This window comes from Staurois parvus, unplaced genomic scaffold (assembly GCF_062004578.1).
Source record: "Staurois parvus isolate SC_StPar_1 unplaced genomic scaffold, SC_StPar_1.0 ptg000311l, whole genome shotgun sequence".
In the NCBI taxonomy this organism is placed as follows: Eukaryota; Metazoa; Chordata; class Amphibia; order Anura; family Ranidae; genus Staurois; species Staurois parvus.
The window spans coordinates 529110-546733 of NW_028318107.1; the positions used below are offsets into that span (position 1 = coordinate 529110).

The 17624-nt window shown below is 46.0% G+C and overlaps 1 protein-coding gene across 2 annotated transcripts; it reads right to left on the reverse strand.

The window, feature by feature from the left end:
• Nucleotides 1-4689: 4689 nt before the first annotated feature.
• Nucleotides 4690-17139, reverse strand: LOC149457605 (uncharacterized). 2 transcript variants are annotated; one of them, XM_089683462.1, is made up of 5 exons: nucleotides 17055-17139; nucleotides 12779-13124; nucleotides 11321-11527; nucleotides 7067-7086; nucleotides 4690-5024 (listed from the first exon to the last, which is right to left on the reverse strand). In XM_089683462.1, the coding sequence occupies exons 2-5, from the start codon at nucleotides 13044-13046 to the stop codon at nucleotides 4872-4874; spliced, it is 648 nt and encodes a 215-aa protein (XP_089539588.1). In that variant the 5' UTR covers nucleotides 13047-13124; nucleotides 17055-17139; the 3' UTR covers nucleotides 4690-4871. The 2 variants fall into 2 exon arrangements, with proteins under 2 accessions (XP_089539588.1, XP_089539589.1); XM_089683463.1 differs by having other exon boundaries at nucleotides 17008-17073.
• Between the last annotated feature and the right edge of the window lie 485 nt (nucleotides 17140-17624).

Consider the following 17624-nt stretch of genomic DNA (forward strand, 5'->3'; position numbering starts at 1 on the left):
CCTAAACCCTATTGAGTATCTGTGGAGCATCCTCAAACGGAAGGTGGAGGAGTGCAAGGTCTCTAACATCCCCCAGCTGAGTGATGAGGACATGGAGGGGTGTAAGAAGACTCCAGTGGCAACCTGTGAAGCTCTGGTGACCTCCATGCCCAAGAGGGTTAAGGCAGTGCTGGAAAATAATGGTGGTCATGCAAAATATTGACACTTTGTGCCCAATTTGGACCTTGTCACTTAGGGGTGGAGTCACTTTTGTTGCCGGCGGTTTAGACATTAATGGCGGTGTGTTGAGTTATTTTGAGAGGACAGCAAATTTACATGTTATACAAGCTGTACACTGACTACGTCACATTGTAGCAAAGTGTCATTTCTTCAGTGTTGTCACATGAAAAGAGAGAATCAAATATTTACACAAATGTGAGGGGGACTCATTTCTGGGAGATACTGTATATAAAAATGTTTTCTTTAGGTGAAGTTTCTCCCTAAGCTCCTATAATATATGTACAGTAATTCCAATTGTTACAATCTCAAATACATTTGACCACATTAATTACTTCTTTGAAGTAATTTTCAATGTTTTTAAATGTGCAGTTTTAAGTAAAATAGCTTCTCTCCTTTGGCTTGACATGGTTTGTGTTCTCCTAGGCTTCCAGTTTGCCCTCACCAGCCCTTGTTCGGCGGTCTTCTGCCTGGTTTGGGGAAACATAACTCATGGGGGGACGCACCATCTCAGTGATCCCAGAGACCACCATACACACACTCCTACCATTGTCCTGAGGCTTCTGAGCTGAGCATCCTACCGTTGGGTCCAGGATCATGTGTCCTCCTACAGCTTCTGGGAATCTGTGTCTCTCCTGTCCATTGACTTGGTGATGTATGAATCTGGGCACTCCTACATGTCATGCTTTTTAACTCAACATTAAAGTGAATTTCGATTTTAACTGTTCCTCTATGGACTTCCACAGGGTTGGGAGCATGTCTATAGTTGTTGTTTTGTGCTCAGGTCTCATTGCTGGCCAGATGAGTAGTTGTAGCCGCCCATACTGAGGTCATCCACATATCCCCTGGAACCTCATTGCACTTGGAGTTTGCATTTTTTTAACGCTTTATCCCTGTCTTTCAATTATTCTCTTGTGTTATCACCCTGTCATATGGGCTTCCCACAGAGATTCCAATCAGTAGTCATTTCAACACACATTACACCGGCATGGTCCTCTGCTGTCACCATCAGGAAACCCGTCCTAAAAGCCATCCATAGACATGAGCAATTTGGTTCATTAAGAAACGAGATTTGGAAGAGATTTTCATTACTCAGAGATTAAGATGTGTCTGAATTTCCAAATCACAATAGTAAAGAATTTCAATGATTCAGAAATCATTTAGAACAAAATGAATTATCCAAATTCGAAAATGAATATGAATTTAAAATGGAAACATATTGTAATAAATACAGTAAAGAATAAATAAATAATATCCCCGGACTCCGCATTCTCTATATCTGCTCTCCCCGGACCCGCATTCCTTATATCCGCTCTCCCCGGACCCCGCATTCCTTATATCTGGTCTCCCCGGACCCCGCATTCCTTATATCTGGTCTCCCCGGACCCCGCATTCCTTATATCTGGTCTCCCCGGACCCCGCATTCACTATATCCGCTCTCCCCGGACCCCGCATTCACTATATCCGCTCTCCCCGGACCCCGCATTCACTATATCCGCTCTCCCCGGACCCCGCATTCACTATATCCGCTCTCCCCGGACCCCGCATTCACTATATCCGCTCTCCCCGGACCCCGCATTCACTATATCCGCTCTCCCCGGACCCCGCATTCACTATATCCGCTCTCCCCGGACCCCGCATTCACTATATCCGCTCTCCCCGGACCCCGCATTCACTATATCCGCTCTCCTCAGACCCCGCATTCACTATATCCGCTCTCCCCAGACCCCGCATTCATTATATCCGCTCTCCCCGGACCCAGCATTTACTATATCCGGTCTCCCCAGACCCCGCATTCACTATATCCGCTCTCCCCGGACCCCGCATTCACTATATTCACTCTCCCCGGACCCCGCATTCACTATATCCGCTCTCCCCGGACCCTGCATTCACTATATCCTCTCTCCCCGGACCCCGCATTCACTATATCCTCTCTCCCCGGACCCCGCATTCACTATATCCGCTCTCCCCGGACCCCGCATTCACTATATCCGCTCTCCCCGGACCCCGCATTCACTATATCCGCTCTCCCCGGACCCCGCATTCACTATATCCGCTCTCCCCGGACCCCGCATTCACTATATCCGCTCTCCCCGGACCCTGCATTCACTATATCCGCTCTCCCCGGACCCCGCATTCACTATATCCGGTCTCCCCGGACCCTGCATTCACTATATCTGCTCTCCTCGGACCCTGCATTCACTATATCCGCTAGTCCCGGACCCCGCATTCACTATATCCGCTCTCCCCAGACCCCGCATTCACTATATCCGCTCTCCCCGGACCCCGCATTCACTATATCCGCTCTCCCCGGACCCCGCATTCACTATATCCGCTCTCCCCAGACCCCGCATTCACTATATCTGCTCTCCCCGGACCCCGCATTCACTATATCCGCTCTCCCCGGACCCCACATTCACTATATCTGGTCTCCCCGGACCCCGCATTCACTATATCCACTCTCCCCAGACCCCGCATTCACTATATCCGCTAGTCCCGGACCCCGCATTCACTATATCCGCTCTCCCCAGACCCTGCATTCACTATATTCGCTCTCCCCGGACCCCGCATTCACTATATCCGCTCTCCCCGGACCCCGCATTCACTATATCCGCTCTCCCCGGACCCCACATTCACTATATCCGCTCTCCCCGGACCCCGCATTCACTATATCCGCTCTCCCCAGACCCTGCATTCACTATATTCGCTCTCCCCGGACCCTGCATTCACTTTATCCTGTCTCCCCGGACCCTGCATTCATATATCCTGTCTCCCTGGACCCCGCATTCACTATATCTGGTCTCCCACAGTACACAGAACATGGAAGTGCAATTATTTTAGTAAATATAAACTGCTAAATATAAACACTATATCTGGTCTCCCCGGACCCCGCATTCACTATATCCACTCTCCCCAGACCCCGCATTCACTATATCCGCTAGTCCCGGACCCCGCATTCACTATATCCGCTCTCCCCAGACCCTGCATTCACTATATTCGCTCTCCCCGGACCCCGCATTCACTATATCCGCTCTCCCCGGACCCCGCATTCACTATATCCGCTCTCCCCGGACCCCACATTCACTATATCCGCTCTCCCCGGACCCCGCATTCACTATATCCGCTCTCCCCAGACCCTGCATTCACTATATTCGCTCTCCCCGGACCCTGCATTCACTTTATCCTGTCTCCCCGGACCCTGCATTCATATATCCTGTCTCCCTGGACCCCGCATTCACTATATCTGGTCTCCCACAGTACACAGAACATGGAAGTGCAATTATTTTAGTAAATATAAACTGCTAAATACCTTTTCTCATCAGCAGTATATAGCAGTCTTGTGACTTCTATCAGTGTCCAGCAGAGCACTCGTTAAAGCTTGTAGGAGTTTTCTTTCTGCTCTAGGAGGATGCAGAACCCCTTACCTCTGTTTGGGCAGTGCTGATTGGCTCTGCACTCTCCAAGAAAAAAAAACTCTCTAGCAATACACACCAAACTGAGCATGTGCAGGGTGACTCCATACAATATGTCTTATCAGGAGATAAGAGGGGGGTACTGGAAGAAGGGGAGGATCAGATAAGACAGGATCAAACAGCCTTTTTGCGCAATGCAGAGGATTAACCCCTTAGCTTCCACAGTGAGTATAACCAGCATGCTTTACTGCATCTACAGACTGATTGTGCTGTTGTGGGTTTAGTAACACTTTAATGTATTTATTACAATATGTTTCCATTTCAAGTTCTAATTAATTTTCGCATTTTAATTCATATTCAAATAATTTCAAATTGATTTGAAAATAACGAATATACGTAACGGATCCGAAGATACAAAACAAATTCTGAAAATGAATCATTCTAAAGTAATGAATGTGACAAAATGAAATTATTAATCTAATGAATGAATTTGAACAAAACAAATGTTTTCTGTGGTCACATCTCCAGCAGGCAGTCATCGCTGGATTGTAGGTAGGAAGGAAGTAGCTGTAACAATGCTTCAGGAGATGAAACATCGTCACCACTGTTGTCACCGTACTCTCGGTTTTTCATTTTGTATGATTGTGAGCTGCAGTAGGACCCACAAAGGAAGCTCATCTCAGCCGAGGGATTGTAGCTGATGATGGTATGTGGACAACCCCGCGCATGTGTCCTGCAGAGAGCTGCCACTTCCAGTATTGGGTCACTGGAGAGATGGCTGAGCATTAGGTTTCCTTACTCAAATGATACTGGTGTGGTCTGGAGGCAGGTGTGGTCCTGGACAGTGACATCTAAGGAGTGTTGGAGTAACTAGAAGAACCCGGGAGGGGAGATATCCACAAGTCTGGTTAACTCTTATACTAAGAGCAGGAGGTCAGAGATCTCTGGTGAGTGCAGGAGCACCTGAGGGGGGGGGGTCACAGATTGGTCATAGAGGTCACCATGAATATATCATTGCACCATACTAGAGGACTTCTCTTTCACAGACTGTAACTAGAAATTGAGAGACTTCATTCTTTATTGATCATATGTTGGTTATGCAGAGCATGTTATTCATGAGTTCAGAAACTAGACAGCGCTGTGAACGATTACTGATTAAGAATATAAAGTGCCTGAAAGTATGACATGCCTGTTCTAGAGGAAGGATTATTTTACAATTCCAGAAGCTGAGTAGATCTGTTGTCAGCCATGTTTCTGTGTGCTCTTTGTGTGCCATGTCTTGTAGGGATGATGAAGGAATAAGTGCTTCAAAAATGCAACATACAGTGTAAAAGCAAATAAAACAATGAGGATAATAGCCAGAAAAAACCATTTGTTTTTCCAACATTCTGTGACCTGAAAAAGAGAAAAGACATAAATGCCCTGCAGCGGTAAGACCCAATAAATATCTGACTGAATAAAAATATATTTGTACAAATTTCTAGCATCTATGGAAGCTTAGGTTGACTTGGAGTCATGGATACAGTTTGCAGGAAACAACCCAATGTCAGGTTATAGGGATACAGGAAATTGCCCCAATGTCAGGTTATATGGTTACAGGAAACCATCTCAATACCAGGTTATGGGATACAGGAAACAACCCCAATGTCACATTATGGGTTATAGGAAACTGCCCCAATGTCAGGTTATGGGTTACAGGAAACTTCCCCAATGTTAAGTTATGGATTACAGGAAACTGCCCCAATGTCAGGTTATGGGTTACAGGAAACAACCCCAATATCAGGTTAAAAGGAACAGGAAACCATCAAAATCTCAGGTTATGGGTTACAGGAAACAACCAAAATCTCAGGTTGTGTGTTACAGGAAACTGCCGCAATGAAGGTTATGAGTTTGTAGGGAGGTGCTGTGTGGTACAAGCAGTAAATACAGAGTCCAGTTACAGTAAAACTTGGAACTTGTATTAGACAGAATGCCAATGTTACTAACACACTGGCAGAAGAGCATCGCTGGGGCAATAACTCCTAACTAGATGTGGCGGAGAGGTGCCAACAGCATCTGTTTCAGATGGTGCAGCCCGGCCTGGCTAATCTGATCCCAAGAGGGAAGTTTCTTCCCTAATCTTTCCCTGCTCATCAGGAACCTTTTCCTACCGCTAGTTACTTTTCCTAACAAGCGGGTCTCTCTCTCTACACCAGCCACACACCAGAAGAGTACCAAAACCCCAAGGGCAGGGACAGATAGACTCTGCTGACCCCAGGTGGCCACCAAGGGTCACATGGGTTCACTGTAGCCAACCGGAACACTGCTCCATTGACCCAGGAAACCCAAGAGAAATGTTGTTATTCTTGGACTTCCTCTCCAGGCTGAGGTGTCACTTGATTTGAGCATCACCAACAGTGGAGAAAACCTACCTGCCTACAAGTTACAGGAAATCGCCCCAAGGTCACATAATGGGTTACAGGAAACCACCTCAATGTCAGGTTAAATATTACTGGAAACCATCCAAATCTCAGGTTATGGGTCATAGATAACCTTCCCAATGAAGTTTATGAGTTACAGGAAACTGCCCCAATGTCACATGATGGGTTATAGGAAACTACCCCAATGTTATATTACAGGAAACTACCTCAATGTCAAGTTACAAGAAACTGCCCCAATGTCACATTATGGATTACAGGAAACTTCCCCAATGTCACATGATGGGTTATAGGAAATCACCGCAATGTCAGGTTATGAGTTACAGAAAACCACCTCAATCTCGGGTTATGTGTTACAGGAAACTACCCCAATGTCACTTTATGGGTTACAGAAAACCACCCTAATGTCAGGTGATGGGTTACAGGATACCACCCCAATGTCAAGTGATGGGTTACAGGATACCACCCCAATGTCAGGTGATGGGTTACAGGATACCACCCTAATGTCAGGTGATGGGTTACAGGATACCACCCCAATGTCAGGTGATGGGTTACAGGATACCACCCCAATGTCAAGTGATGGGTTACAGGATACCACCCCAATGTCAAGTGATGGGTTACAGGATACCACCCCAATGTCAGGTAATGGGTTACAGGATACCACCCCAATTTTAGGGTATACGAAACTACTTCACTATCAGGTTATGGGTTATGGGAAAGTGCCCTAATTTCAGGTTTTGGGCTACAGAAAATCACCCCAATGCCATATTCGGGGTAACAGAATACCAACTTCCCAAGTTATTGGATATAATTGTTTCTCACATTGGACACTTAATAATGTAAAGTCATCACCTCTGTATTGTGGTTTGCAGTAATGATTGTACACTTGTACATTATTAATGGAGACATGGCCAGAAATAGGTCAGTGGGCATTGCGTGTCACCATGTATTGGACTAATAGTAAGCAAGCCATCACTGTGATGTCACAGATAAAAGTTGTCACCCAATGTTATGACTTACCCACAGTCTTCTGTTGTGAGCTGTAAAAGGCAAAAAGAGAGGAAATCAATACAGAGAACTCAGTGGCCTTTCATCTTTTTGTCTTTCATTATTCTGTACATTTTTCCATCCATGGTGAGTCGAACTGATGAATCAAACACCTTTTTTTTAAAGGGTTCACAGTATTATGTTAATAAGGACCTGGTCACACTACCATCCAGCTGCAGCAGACAGCAGGGAAAAAGCTCACCTACTTCATGCGTTGCTCCCTTCCAGTCCAAACAAGTGAAGTGTCTCCTCCTCAATGACAGGAAAACTCTAGAGAATGTCAGTGATCAGCAATGGAGGGCATCCAGCCGGTGAGGAAGTGACACATTGAAACAGCTGAGTATTTCACTTGCACTGCACAGCCCTGCAGGGCAGTAGATAATTATTTTCTGGGGGGTCAGATCTCAGACTCCAAGAGAGACACAAGATGGTGCCTCTTGCACTGCTCAGTAAGGTTGGCTATGGGGGTGTATCTGAAAGCAGTGGTCCTGTGTGCAAGCGGAAAAAAAGGGTGGTGCAACGAATATTGGAGGTGGTTGTCATAGTGCTGAATATTGGCCGTGGCTTATATGGACACGGAGTTCAGGTGTCAGTAGTAAGTGTGTGTTACATTTCTGAGAGTAGTTATGGTTAGGCAGGAATACCACTTTAGGAATAAATGAAAGAACATGCCAGCCACATAGGGAGTGCATTGTTTTATGTTGACTGTTTGTCAACGGTTTAGGAGAGTAGGAGAGAGGTGAAATGAGTGGGAGATGGGTGGGAGTTGCTATAACCTGGGGGGATTAGGTGGGTGACAGGGATGCACAGTGATTAGGAAGGGATAGAGGAAGGGGCTATACCTGGAAGAGAGAAGGTGAGATGGTATGTAGGGGGTGAAGCAGTATGGGGGGCAGGTGAAGTGGTATGAGGGGGAAGGTGAGGCAGTATGGGGGGTAGATGAAGCCATATGAGGGGTAGGTGAGGCAATATGGGAGGTTGGTGAGATGGTGTGGAGGGTAGGTGAGGTGGGGTATGGGGGGGTAGGAGAGTGTGGAACTATGGGGGATATGTAAGGCAGTATTGGAGGTGGGTAAGGCAGTATGGGGGGGGGGGGGGTGGATTAAGTGGTATGAGAGGGGAACTGAGGCAGTATGGAGGGTAAGTGAGGTAGTATGGGGGATAAGTGAAGTAGTATGAGGGGGTGGGTGAGACACTATGAGGGATAGGTGAGTAGGTAAGGGGGGGGGGGGGTAGGTGAAGCGGATCGGTGCTAGGTGAAGTGGTATAAGGGGTTAGATTAGTTGGTATAGGGGGTAGGTGAAGTGGTATGGGGGGTAGGTGAGATGGTATCAGGGGTAGGTTAAGTGGTATAGGGGGTAGGTGAGGCAGTATGGGGGGTGGGTAAGGAAGTATGGGGGTGGATGAAGTGGTATGAGAGGGTGAATGAGGCAGTATGGAGGATAGTATGGAGGATAGGTAGGGTGGTATGGAGGATAGGTGAAGTAGTATGAGGGGGTGGGTGAGACAGTATGGGGATAGGTGAGGAATTATGGGGGGGTAGGTGAGGTGGTATAGGGTTCTGTGGGGCAGTATGGAGGTTAGGTGAAGTGTTATGAGGGGGTAGGTGAGACAGTATGAGCGGTATGTGAAGCGGTATGGGGGAGGGTAGGTGAAGTGGTATGAGGGGATGAGTGAAGCATTATGGGGTCAATTAAGTAGTATTGGGAGTAGGTGAATTGGTATGAGGGGGTAGATGAAGCAGTATGGTGGGGTAGGTGAAGTGGTATGAGAGGGTGGGTAAGGCAGTATGGGGTGTAGGTGAAGTGGTATGAGGGGGTAGATGAGGCAGTATGGGGGGTAGGTGAGGCAGTATGGGGGGGGTAGGTGAAGTGGTATGAAGGGGTAGATTAGGCAGTATGGGGGGTAGGTGAAGTGGTATGAGAGGGTGGGTGAGGCAGTATGGGGGGTAGGTGAGGCAGTATGGGGGGTAGGTGAAGTGGTATGAAGGGGTAGATGAAGCAGTATGGGGAGTAGGTGAAGTGGTATGAGAGGGTAGATGAGGCAGTATGGGGGTAGGTGAGGCAGTATGGGGGGTAGGTGAAGTGGTATGAAGGGGTAGATGAGGCAGTATTGGGGGTAGGTGATGCAGTATGGGGGGTAGGTGAAGTGGTATGAAGGGGTAGATGAGGCAGTATGGGGGTAGGTGAAGTGGTATGAGAGGGTAGATGAGGCAGTATGGGGAATAGGTGAAGTGGTATGAGAGGGTAGATGAGGCAGTATGGGGAGTAGGTGAATTGGTATGAGAGGGTAGGTGAGGCAGTATGGGGAGTAGGTGAAGTGGTATGAGAGGGTAGGTGAGGCAGTATGGGGGTAGGTGAAGTGGTATGAGAGGGTAGATGAGGCAGTATGGGGGTAGGTGAAGTGGTATGAGAGGGTAGATGAGGCAGTATGGGGGGTAGGTGAAGTGGTATGAGAGGGTGGGTGAGGCAGTATGGGGGGTAGGTGAGGCAGTATGGGGGGTAGGTGAAGTGGTATGAAGGGGTAGATGAGGCAGTATGGGGGTAGGTGAAGTGGTATGAGAGAGTAGATGAGGCAGTATGGGGAGTAGGTGAAGTGGTATGAGAGGGTAGATGAGGCAGTATGGGGGTAGGTGAGGCAGTATGGGGGGTAGGTGAAGTGGTATGAAAGGGTAGATGAGGCAGTATTGGGGGTAGGTGATGCAGTATGGGGGGTAGGTGAAGTGGTATGAAGGGGTAGATGAGGCAGTATGGGGGTAGGTGAAGTGGTATGAGAGGGTAGATGAGGCAGTATGGGGAATAGGTGAAGTGGTATGAGAGGGTAGATGAGGCAGTATGGGGAGTAGGTGAAGTGGTATGAGAGGGTAGGTGAGGCAGTATGGGGGTAGGTGAAGTGGCATGAGAGGGTAGATGAGGCAGTATGGGGGTAGGTGAAGTGGTATGAGGGGATTAGTGAGGCAGTATGGGGGGTAGGTGAAGTGGTATGAGAGGGTAGGTGAGGCAGTATGGGGGGTAGGTGAAGTGGTATGAGGGGATTAGTGAGGCAGTATGGGATCATTGAAGTAATACTGGGGGTAGGCAAATTGGTATGAGGTAGGGGAAGCGGTATGGGGGGGGTAGGTGAAGTGGTATGAGGGGATGAGAAAAGCAGTATGTATGGTAGGTGAAGTGGTATGGGGGGTAGGTGAAGTGGTATGAGAGGATGAGTGAGGCATTATGGGGTCAATGAAGTAGTATTGGGGGTAGGTGAAGTGGTATGAGGGGGTAGGTGAGGCAGTATGGCGTAGATTAAGAAGTTTGGGGTTGTAAGTGAGGTGGTATGGGGGGTAAGTGGAGCAGTATGGAAGGTAGGTGAAGTGGTATGAGGGTGTGGGTGAGGCAGTTTGGGAGGTTACATACAGAGTGCAGAGTTGGACCTTCTTCCGCAGCTACTTACCTCTGCATCCCCCATCCACATCTCACTTTCACCCCTCTTCATCTCTGACCTCTGCATACAATCCCCCCTCCACTGCCCCCATCTTCTCCCCCCTCCATCTTCCACATCTTACCGTTGTTGCTGTATTAAGCTGAAGCACCCAGTTAGATCTAGTAACTCCTCCCACACTGTAGGTGGCTCCGCCTCTCTCACTTGCAGGTAGATCATTGTGTGGGGGTGTCGGTATCCGCACTGCACCTGCATCTCCTTTGTCCCCATTCTGCACTCAGTGGGAGCCACTCAGGAGATCAGATCTATGGGATCCACTGGGGGACAAGCTGTCCCTTGTAAGCACAGAAGCCGGACTTCTGCCTTTACAAGTGATATCGGTGAGCGGGGAGCAGAGGGGCGGAGACAGAGGTGGGGGAAGTTACAGCTGAGAAAAGCCCTGATTAGCATGTTAATTCAATTTAAAAAGTAATTTTATTGTTTTTTTTCTAAACTATAACTTTTACTAAATAAATGATTTTGACTACTCCAGGCACTTCCTGTTACAAGCTGACAACACTCTGTTCCTGCCTCCCAATTGTTCTCTTGTGTTGTCACCCTGTCACATGCTCTTCCACTGCAGACTCCAAGTAGCCGTGCACTTTTCCCCAATACATGGGGCCAAAATCATACTAGTAGATTTAATACATGAAACACAAATATGGCCATAGCTTGTCCATGTGTTTCTATGATTGTGGTGCCGGCATTAGAGTGTAAGCTCTTCTGAGGAGGGAAACAGCAACACAACACAGATGAATTCATTACCTCGGATGATGTGTTGGATCTGTTGATGCTTTTTCAAAGATGCTTTTGTTTTTATCTGGTTAATGAACATTTTCTTGTCCTCTTTTCTAAAAAGGACAAGTTCCTGGGCCAGTTTCTCTATACTTGGCTGACATTCCAGAATCCTCTCCTTCTCTTCATCACTGGCGCTCTCCACATCATCGATCAGCACAATCACATTCTTCCTCCCTGTGGGGAAATGATTGCCTTATTGATGATCAGTTTTGTATTATTACATTGCACAGATCTGTGTAGCAGAGCTTTATTGTCTATACAGTACATACTCCATGCAGAGGGGTAACTAGAGCCTTTCATGCAAGCAACCATAAAGGGCCCCTCTGACACCCGGCCGAAGCCCTTCCCCCACGGTGGTGGAATGCCAGGGCCTGGTCAAAAGTACAACCTATATGACCCTGCTAGTTCAGCAACTGTTGTCAGTAGTTTTTTTACATTTTTGTCATTTTATTTTTTATTTTTTTGTCATTTTGTTGGGGGATGTGGTGAGATATCAGGGGTCTAAACAGACCTCTGATGTTCCACATTTGAGACAGAAAGAGGAGATTGATGGCACAGCCCTCAATCTCCGTCTCTGCAGCCTCAGCTACACAGAATGAATGGGCAGGAAAAGCTCTGTACAGAGGCTTCCTATTCATTCACAAACTGAAGCATAGGAAACAGTTCTCTATGCCTTTGTTACTGTGTGAATGAACAGAATCAGCGATCAGTACGGATCACTGACTCTATTCATTAAATCAAGGAAGGGACAGTAAATTACACATTTACCGGCCCCTTCCCCACTTTCCATCCCATCCCATGCAGTAGGTGACGGGAGAGGGGAGGGGGGAACCTGTTAGCGCTGGGGAGGGGGGTGAGGGTCAGCTTGGGGAATACACAGGGGCCTGATCACATTACAACAGGAGGTGGATAGGAAAGGCTGTGTGGCAGCATAGAGAGGAACTGATCCACTCCATTTTCCTCCTGCATCCCCTGAAAGGCTGGAGGGGATTGGACCCTCTAAATGCCAGCCCCATTGCCCCTCCTATCTAGATGTACAGGAGCTTCACAGGCCCCCTGGAGCATGGGGCTGTGTCACAATTGTGACCCTTGCAACCCCTATACATATGCTCCTGACTCTATGTCATTCCTTGACTCCATGATGTCTGGGTAACAGTGTCAAGCTGTTCTTGGCTCAGCTTAGTATAAATAAAGACAGAAATGTTTTGTTAAACACACAAATAGCCTGAGATCTATTGTAGAAGTATGTTGGTGAAAGACACTCGGTGGCCCTGGTCAAGGACATGTTTCGTCCTCATCTCTGTGGTGTCCCCCTGTAGTCGCCATCTTACAGAAGGAAGTTTTGGCTCATTTTAGCAGATGAGAAAGATTATAAGTACAGCGATCATCACAAATAAAGTTTACAGGAAAGCTTAGTCCTTTCACCTAGGATGTCTGATAGATCCTTCAGTTCCTCATCGTACAAAGAGTCGGTGACATTGGTGACATTAATTCTTCCTCTGTTCTTGGTGTGGTAGAGAATACCAAACGTACATTGGCGTATTTCCTGTCTGAGGTTCCAGGTTTTATTTGAGATGTAGATGTGGTGGACATCTCTCACAAGGGATGAATCCAGGAGTAAATCAATCAGCCATTTATAGCAGCTGGCAGGTTCTCTGGAGAAGATCCCAACCAGCCCCTTCTTCTGACACATCTCCCTTCTTATCCAAGGAGACTTCTGAAGTCCTGGATCTCACCATCGGCTCCTAATAAAGACGGTTCTCCATGATTTCTGTAAAGTATATAGAAAATGGCAATGTGATCTTGTGGTGCTAATTCCTCATATTACATTTATGGGGCTTCCTACGATGGCTGCAAGGAGGATGAACATTATTTATAGTCTAAATTCTACTGGTGGTGTTCCTCTCTTCCGAAACTGAATTGAAATGCCATTTAGCTGGGCAAAATTTGTTCTAAATGTTAATCAATTTGTTAAAGATAAATTACTTGATACAGTACAAAAAGAATAATAACGCCACACAATCATTCAATGCAAACCCTTTTGGATGACACTTAGGGGGTTATTTACTAAAACTGGAGGGTGCAAAATCTGGTGCAGCTCTGCATAGAAACCAATCAGCTTCCAGGATTTATTGCCAAAGCTTCATTGAAGAAGCTGAAGTTAGAAGCTGATTGGCTACTATGCACAGCTACACAAGTTTTAGTAAATGTCCCCCATAGCTTGCTCTGTGCACTGCATATGATAAACAATTGGCATAACTTCCTGCTTTCCACCTTTTTTAATCCTTTGTTCCATCTCAGTGCTGCTGATTGTCTGCAGCGTCTATAAAGCCCCTTCCTGTCTATGTGCATTGCTGCATTGGCTACATGACATTTCTAGGGCGGGTTTACTGATGACCACAGTGGATCATGTCACTTGCAATGTTCCTTTAGAAGCCCATGTGGGGGGGGGGACCACTAGACTTGTGTGTTTCGTTTCATAACGATTCAGTTTTCGGATGAAAATTTCCGAATATTTGGATGTATCTGAATTTCCAAATGTACATAGTAACAAATGTTAATGAATCTGAGAAAAAGTTATAACTGCCCCCCTTTTCAAATCTATACCAGGCCCATCAAGTCTTGTATGGATTTTGAGGGGAACCCCACAACAATTTTTTTTTTAAATGGCATGGTGTTCTCCTTAACGATTTCAATACCGTGCAATTTTCCCCCTTCCTGCCCAGGCCATTTTTCACGTTTCAGCGCTCTCACACTTTGAATGACAATTGCGCGGTCATACAACATTGTACCCAAACTAAAATTTTATCATTTTCTTCACACAACTAGAGCTTTCTTTTGGTGGTATTTAATCACCGCTGGGGTTTTTATTTTTTGCTAAATTAACAAAAAAAGACCAAAAATTTTGAAAAAAAAACCACACATTTTTCTTTGTTTCTGTTATAAAAGTTTACAAATAAATAATTGTTCTTCATAAATTTAGGCCGAGATGTATTCTGCTACATGTCTTTGGTGAAAGTAACCCAAATTAGGATGTATTTTTTAGTTTGTAGGAAAGTTATAGAGTTCACAAACTATGGGATAGATCTGAATATTGATCAATCCTGAAGTACTGACAGCCAATCTAATTTCTTGAGGTCCAAGAATGTCAGGACAGTACAGATATCCCCAAATGACCCCTTTTTGCAGAGTAGACAGTCCGACGTACTTCATAAGAGGCATGGCGAGTTTTTTGAAGTTGTATTTTTATGTCATAATTTTTTGGAAAATGAAAAAAATTAAAAAAATTATTTTCACTATTTTTTTTTTTACATACTGTCACCAGTGCAGTACAGCGTCATCATATAACTGGCATGGCGGTTAACAGGGACACTGACTGGTGACAGTATGAAAAAAAAAAAAATATATTTTTTTTATTTTTTTATTATATTTAATTTTTTATTACATTTTTTTTTTTTTTTAAGATTTTTTTTTCATATTTTACTATGACCAAAGTAGTACAATGTTACCATAGTAACACTGTACTACTTTGGGGAAGTGATCAGTATTTTTTTTTTTTTTTTTTTTTTTTACACAATTTGCTTATAGCAAAGAATTACTTTGCTATAAGCAAGCATTTACCTGAATGAAATCGATTCATTCAGCTTTTTTTTTTTTTTTTTTTTTTTTTTTGTGCTTAGCTGTGATTTGGTCACAGCTAATCACATGACATGTGCATGTGATCGCTGTGACCATTCACAGCTAGGCACTAGTATACAATGGATGGCATCATGAATGAAGCCATCCATTGTATACAACTGTCATGTGACCTGCTGTGATTGGTCACAGCAGGTCACATGGTACCAACAACGGGAGCCGGTACTCGGATCTGTCATCGGCCGTGTCCGAGGTGCACGGCCCGTGACAGATCCCGCTGCTGCGCCGCTCTGCATTACCGCAAACGGCGCATGTGCAGGAGCACGCCAAATGGCGTGCACCCGGAATGAAGAGGCACATCTGAAGCCGCCAAACGGCCATTGGCCGGGCGGCTAATGGTTAAAATCCATACGAAACCCATATCTGAACATGTGGCCTGGCAGGCCAGTAAAGAGGAGGAGGCAAGCAAGCACCTCCCCTCTTGAAGCATACCAGGCCCCTCACGACCCACACAAACATGAAAAAAACACGTGAACATGACAGATATCATCGAGAGATGTTGCTCTGAGACCGCTTTCCATGACTTCATAGGGAGATTGATCACCCGGGACATCATGGGTGACCACGCTCCCATGTTTACTTGCTGGCACGTGCCTGTCATTCCGCGAGTATTTGGCTAGTATGGATTCAGGAATGGAAGGGGCTGGTAAGTGTGACATATTGGACACATCCAGCACCTCCTGTGCTCAGGGACCCAGATCAGAAGAAGGCCAATTGAATAAAATGATAAATGTTCATCCAACACTGATCAAAGGTTGTGGGGCTCTGAAACACGTCAACTTGACCAAGAGTTTATCTCCCTTCCGGATGGGACTTGCATGTGTCTCCTAACCCTCTGTTTGGTTTTGGATGTTATTTGCTTTTTTTACTGCTACTCTTGTGAGTATAATTTATCATTAAATTTAGGAATTACTGAATTAATGCGCAAGGTTGGTGCGCTTTGTTTTTTGTTCTCTACTAAAGTGTGGCATATGTACAGGACCCTTCCCCCATTCTGCATCCTGAAGGATCCTATTGTGTGCTTGCAGCTGCCAGTAGGAAGGAGAGGAGGGAAGCCGGCACCACTGCAGGGGTAGGGGGCACACAGGGGGGCCTGGACAGCAGAGGGAATTGTATGGTGCACAGGGAGGGTGATTGGTGTGGCGGGGGGGGAAATTACTGGAACACCCCCCTGTATGGCTTTTTCTGCAGCAGCTGAAAACCAGCAGGAGGAAGAGGAGAAGCCAGCTTTCAGCTGCTGCAGAGAAAGCCATACAGGGGGTTGGTTCCAGTAATCCCCCGCTCTGTGCCGATCACCCTCCCTGCCTACATCTGATTCACCCAGCTGCCTGGACCCTATACATTGGTAATACCCTCCCATCTACAGCCCTGATACACAGTACACAGAGCAAACTAAATGTTCTTCAATTTACATCAACAGTAAAGGGCGACCTTACTCTTCCTAGCAAGTTTACAGACTTTTTCTCAGCCCCTCCTTCTCCAAAATGATTGTAATTTTTTTAGGGGGGAGGTATAAACACAGGGACCCCCTCCCGGCACGTCATTATTTCTGGCCTAGTTCTTAAAGACCGATGCTACCGTTGTTCACATCCTATGTGGCCCAGGGTAACCTACAGCTCATGACTCCAAAGAAACAGCCCCCCCGGAGATATCAGGACAAGAAGATGGGATGTTTACTGTGGTGAAGAGACAGATCCCTAAGGAGCACCCTGGATTGCCAGATTTGTGAGTATACTTTTGGGGAATAACCCGGCTACACAGGTAAGGGGGGGGGGGATGATAAGCTCTTCCTTAAAAGACATCGTAGACTTACTGCTGGCTTGGCTTCCCATCTACTTACTGTAGTTACCGTCTCATCTGATTTACATAAGAATCCATTGTTCCTCTAAACTACAATCTGGGCTCTCCAGTCTTCTGGAGCTTCAACAATAACATGAAAATAATCAGCCGGTGCTTACCATCCATAATGGCTTCCCAACCGCTGTACCCTCCCGCTTCGGCTTACCTGTGTGCACCTCTCCGACTGCCACGTTTGCTGATCATTAAAGGTTTTTCTTCTTTAAACTTTCTTCTGATCTGCAAGAATAACAATTGTAAATGGTGAAATGTGGAAAAACCAGTCCCCAGCCTGATATTTCCCCTAGCTGCTGTAGGGCACGTCACATCTTTACCTCTCTTCCATCCACCAACATTTTAAAAGAAAAAGAACCTTTTTCTTCGATCTGATCGATATATATTGTCCAAAGGATGCAGATCACTTCATACCCGGCTGTGATGAGCATGTTATATAGAAATACAGACACACTTGTATTCATTGTGATATATTTTAACCACTTGCCTACCGGGCACTTATACCCCCTTATTTACCAGGCCAATTTTCAGCTTTCAGCGCTGCCGCACTTTGATTGACAATTGCGCGGTCATGCAACATTGTACCCATATGAAATTTTGATCATTTTTTTCTCACAAATAGAGCTTTCTTTTGGTGGTACTTAATCGCCACTGGGTGCTTTACTTTTTGCGCTATAAATAAAAAAAGTACAAAAAATTTGAAAAAAAAAAAAAGTTTCTTTGT

Coding starts and splice junctions, on each gene's coding strand:
- LOC149457605 (XM_089683462.1), bottom strand. CDS start 13,046: ATGTGTCAGAAGAAGGGGCTGGTTGGGATCTTCTCCAGAGAACCTGCC. Junction 11,528..12,778: donor GGATCTATCAGACATCCTAG/GTGAAAGGACTA, acceptor ATTTCCCCACAG/GGAGGAAGAATGTGATTGTG. Junction 5,025..7,066: donor CTCACAACAGAAGACTGTGG/GTAAGTCATAAC, acceptor TCTCTTTTTCAG/GTCACAGAATGTTGGAAAAA.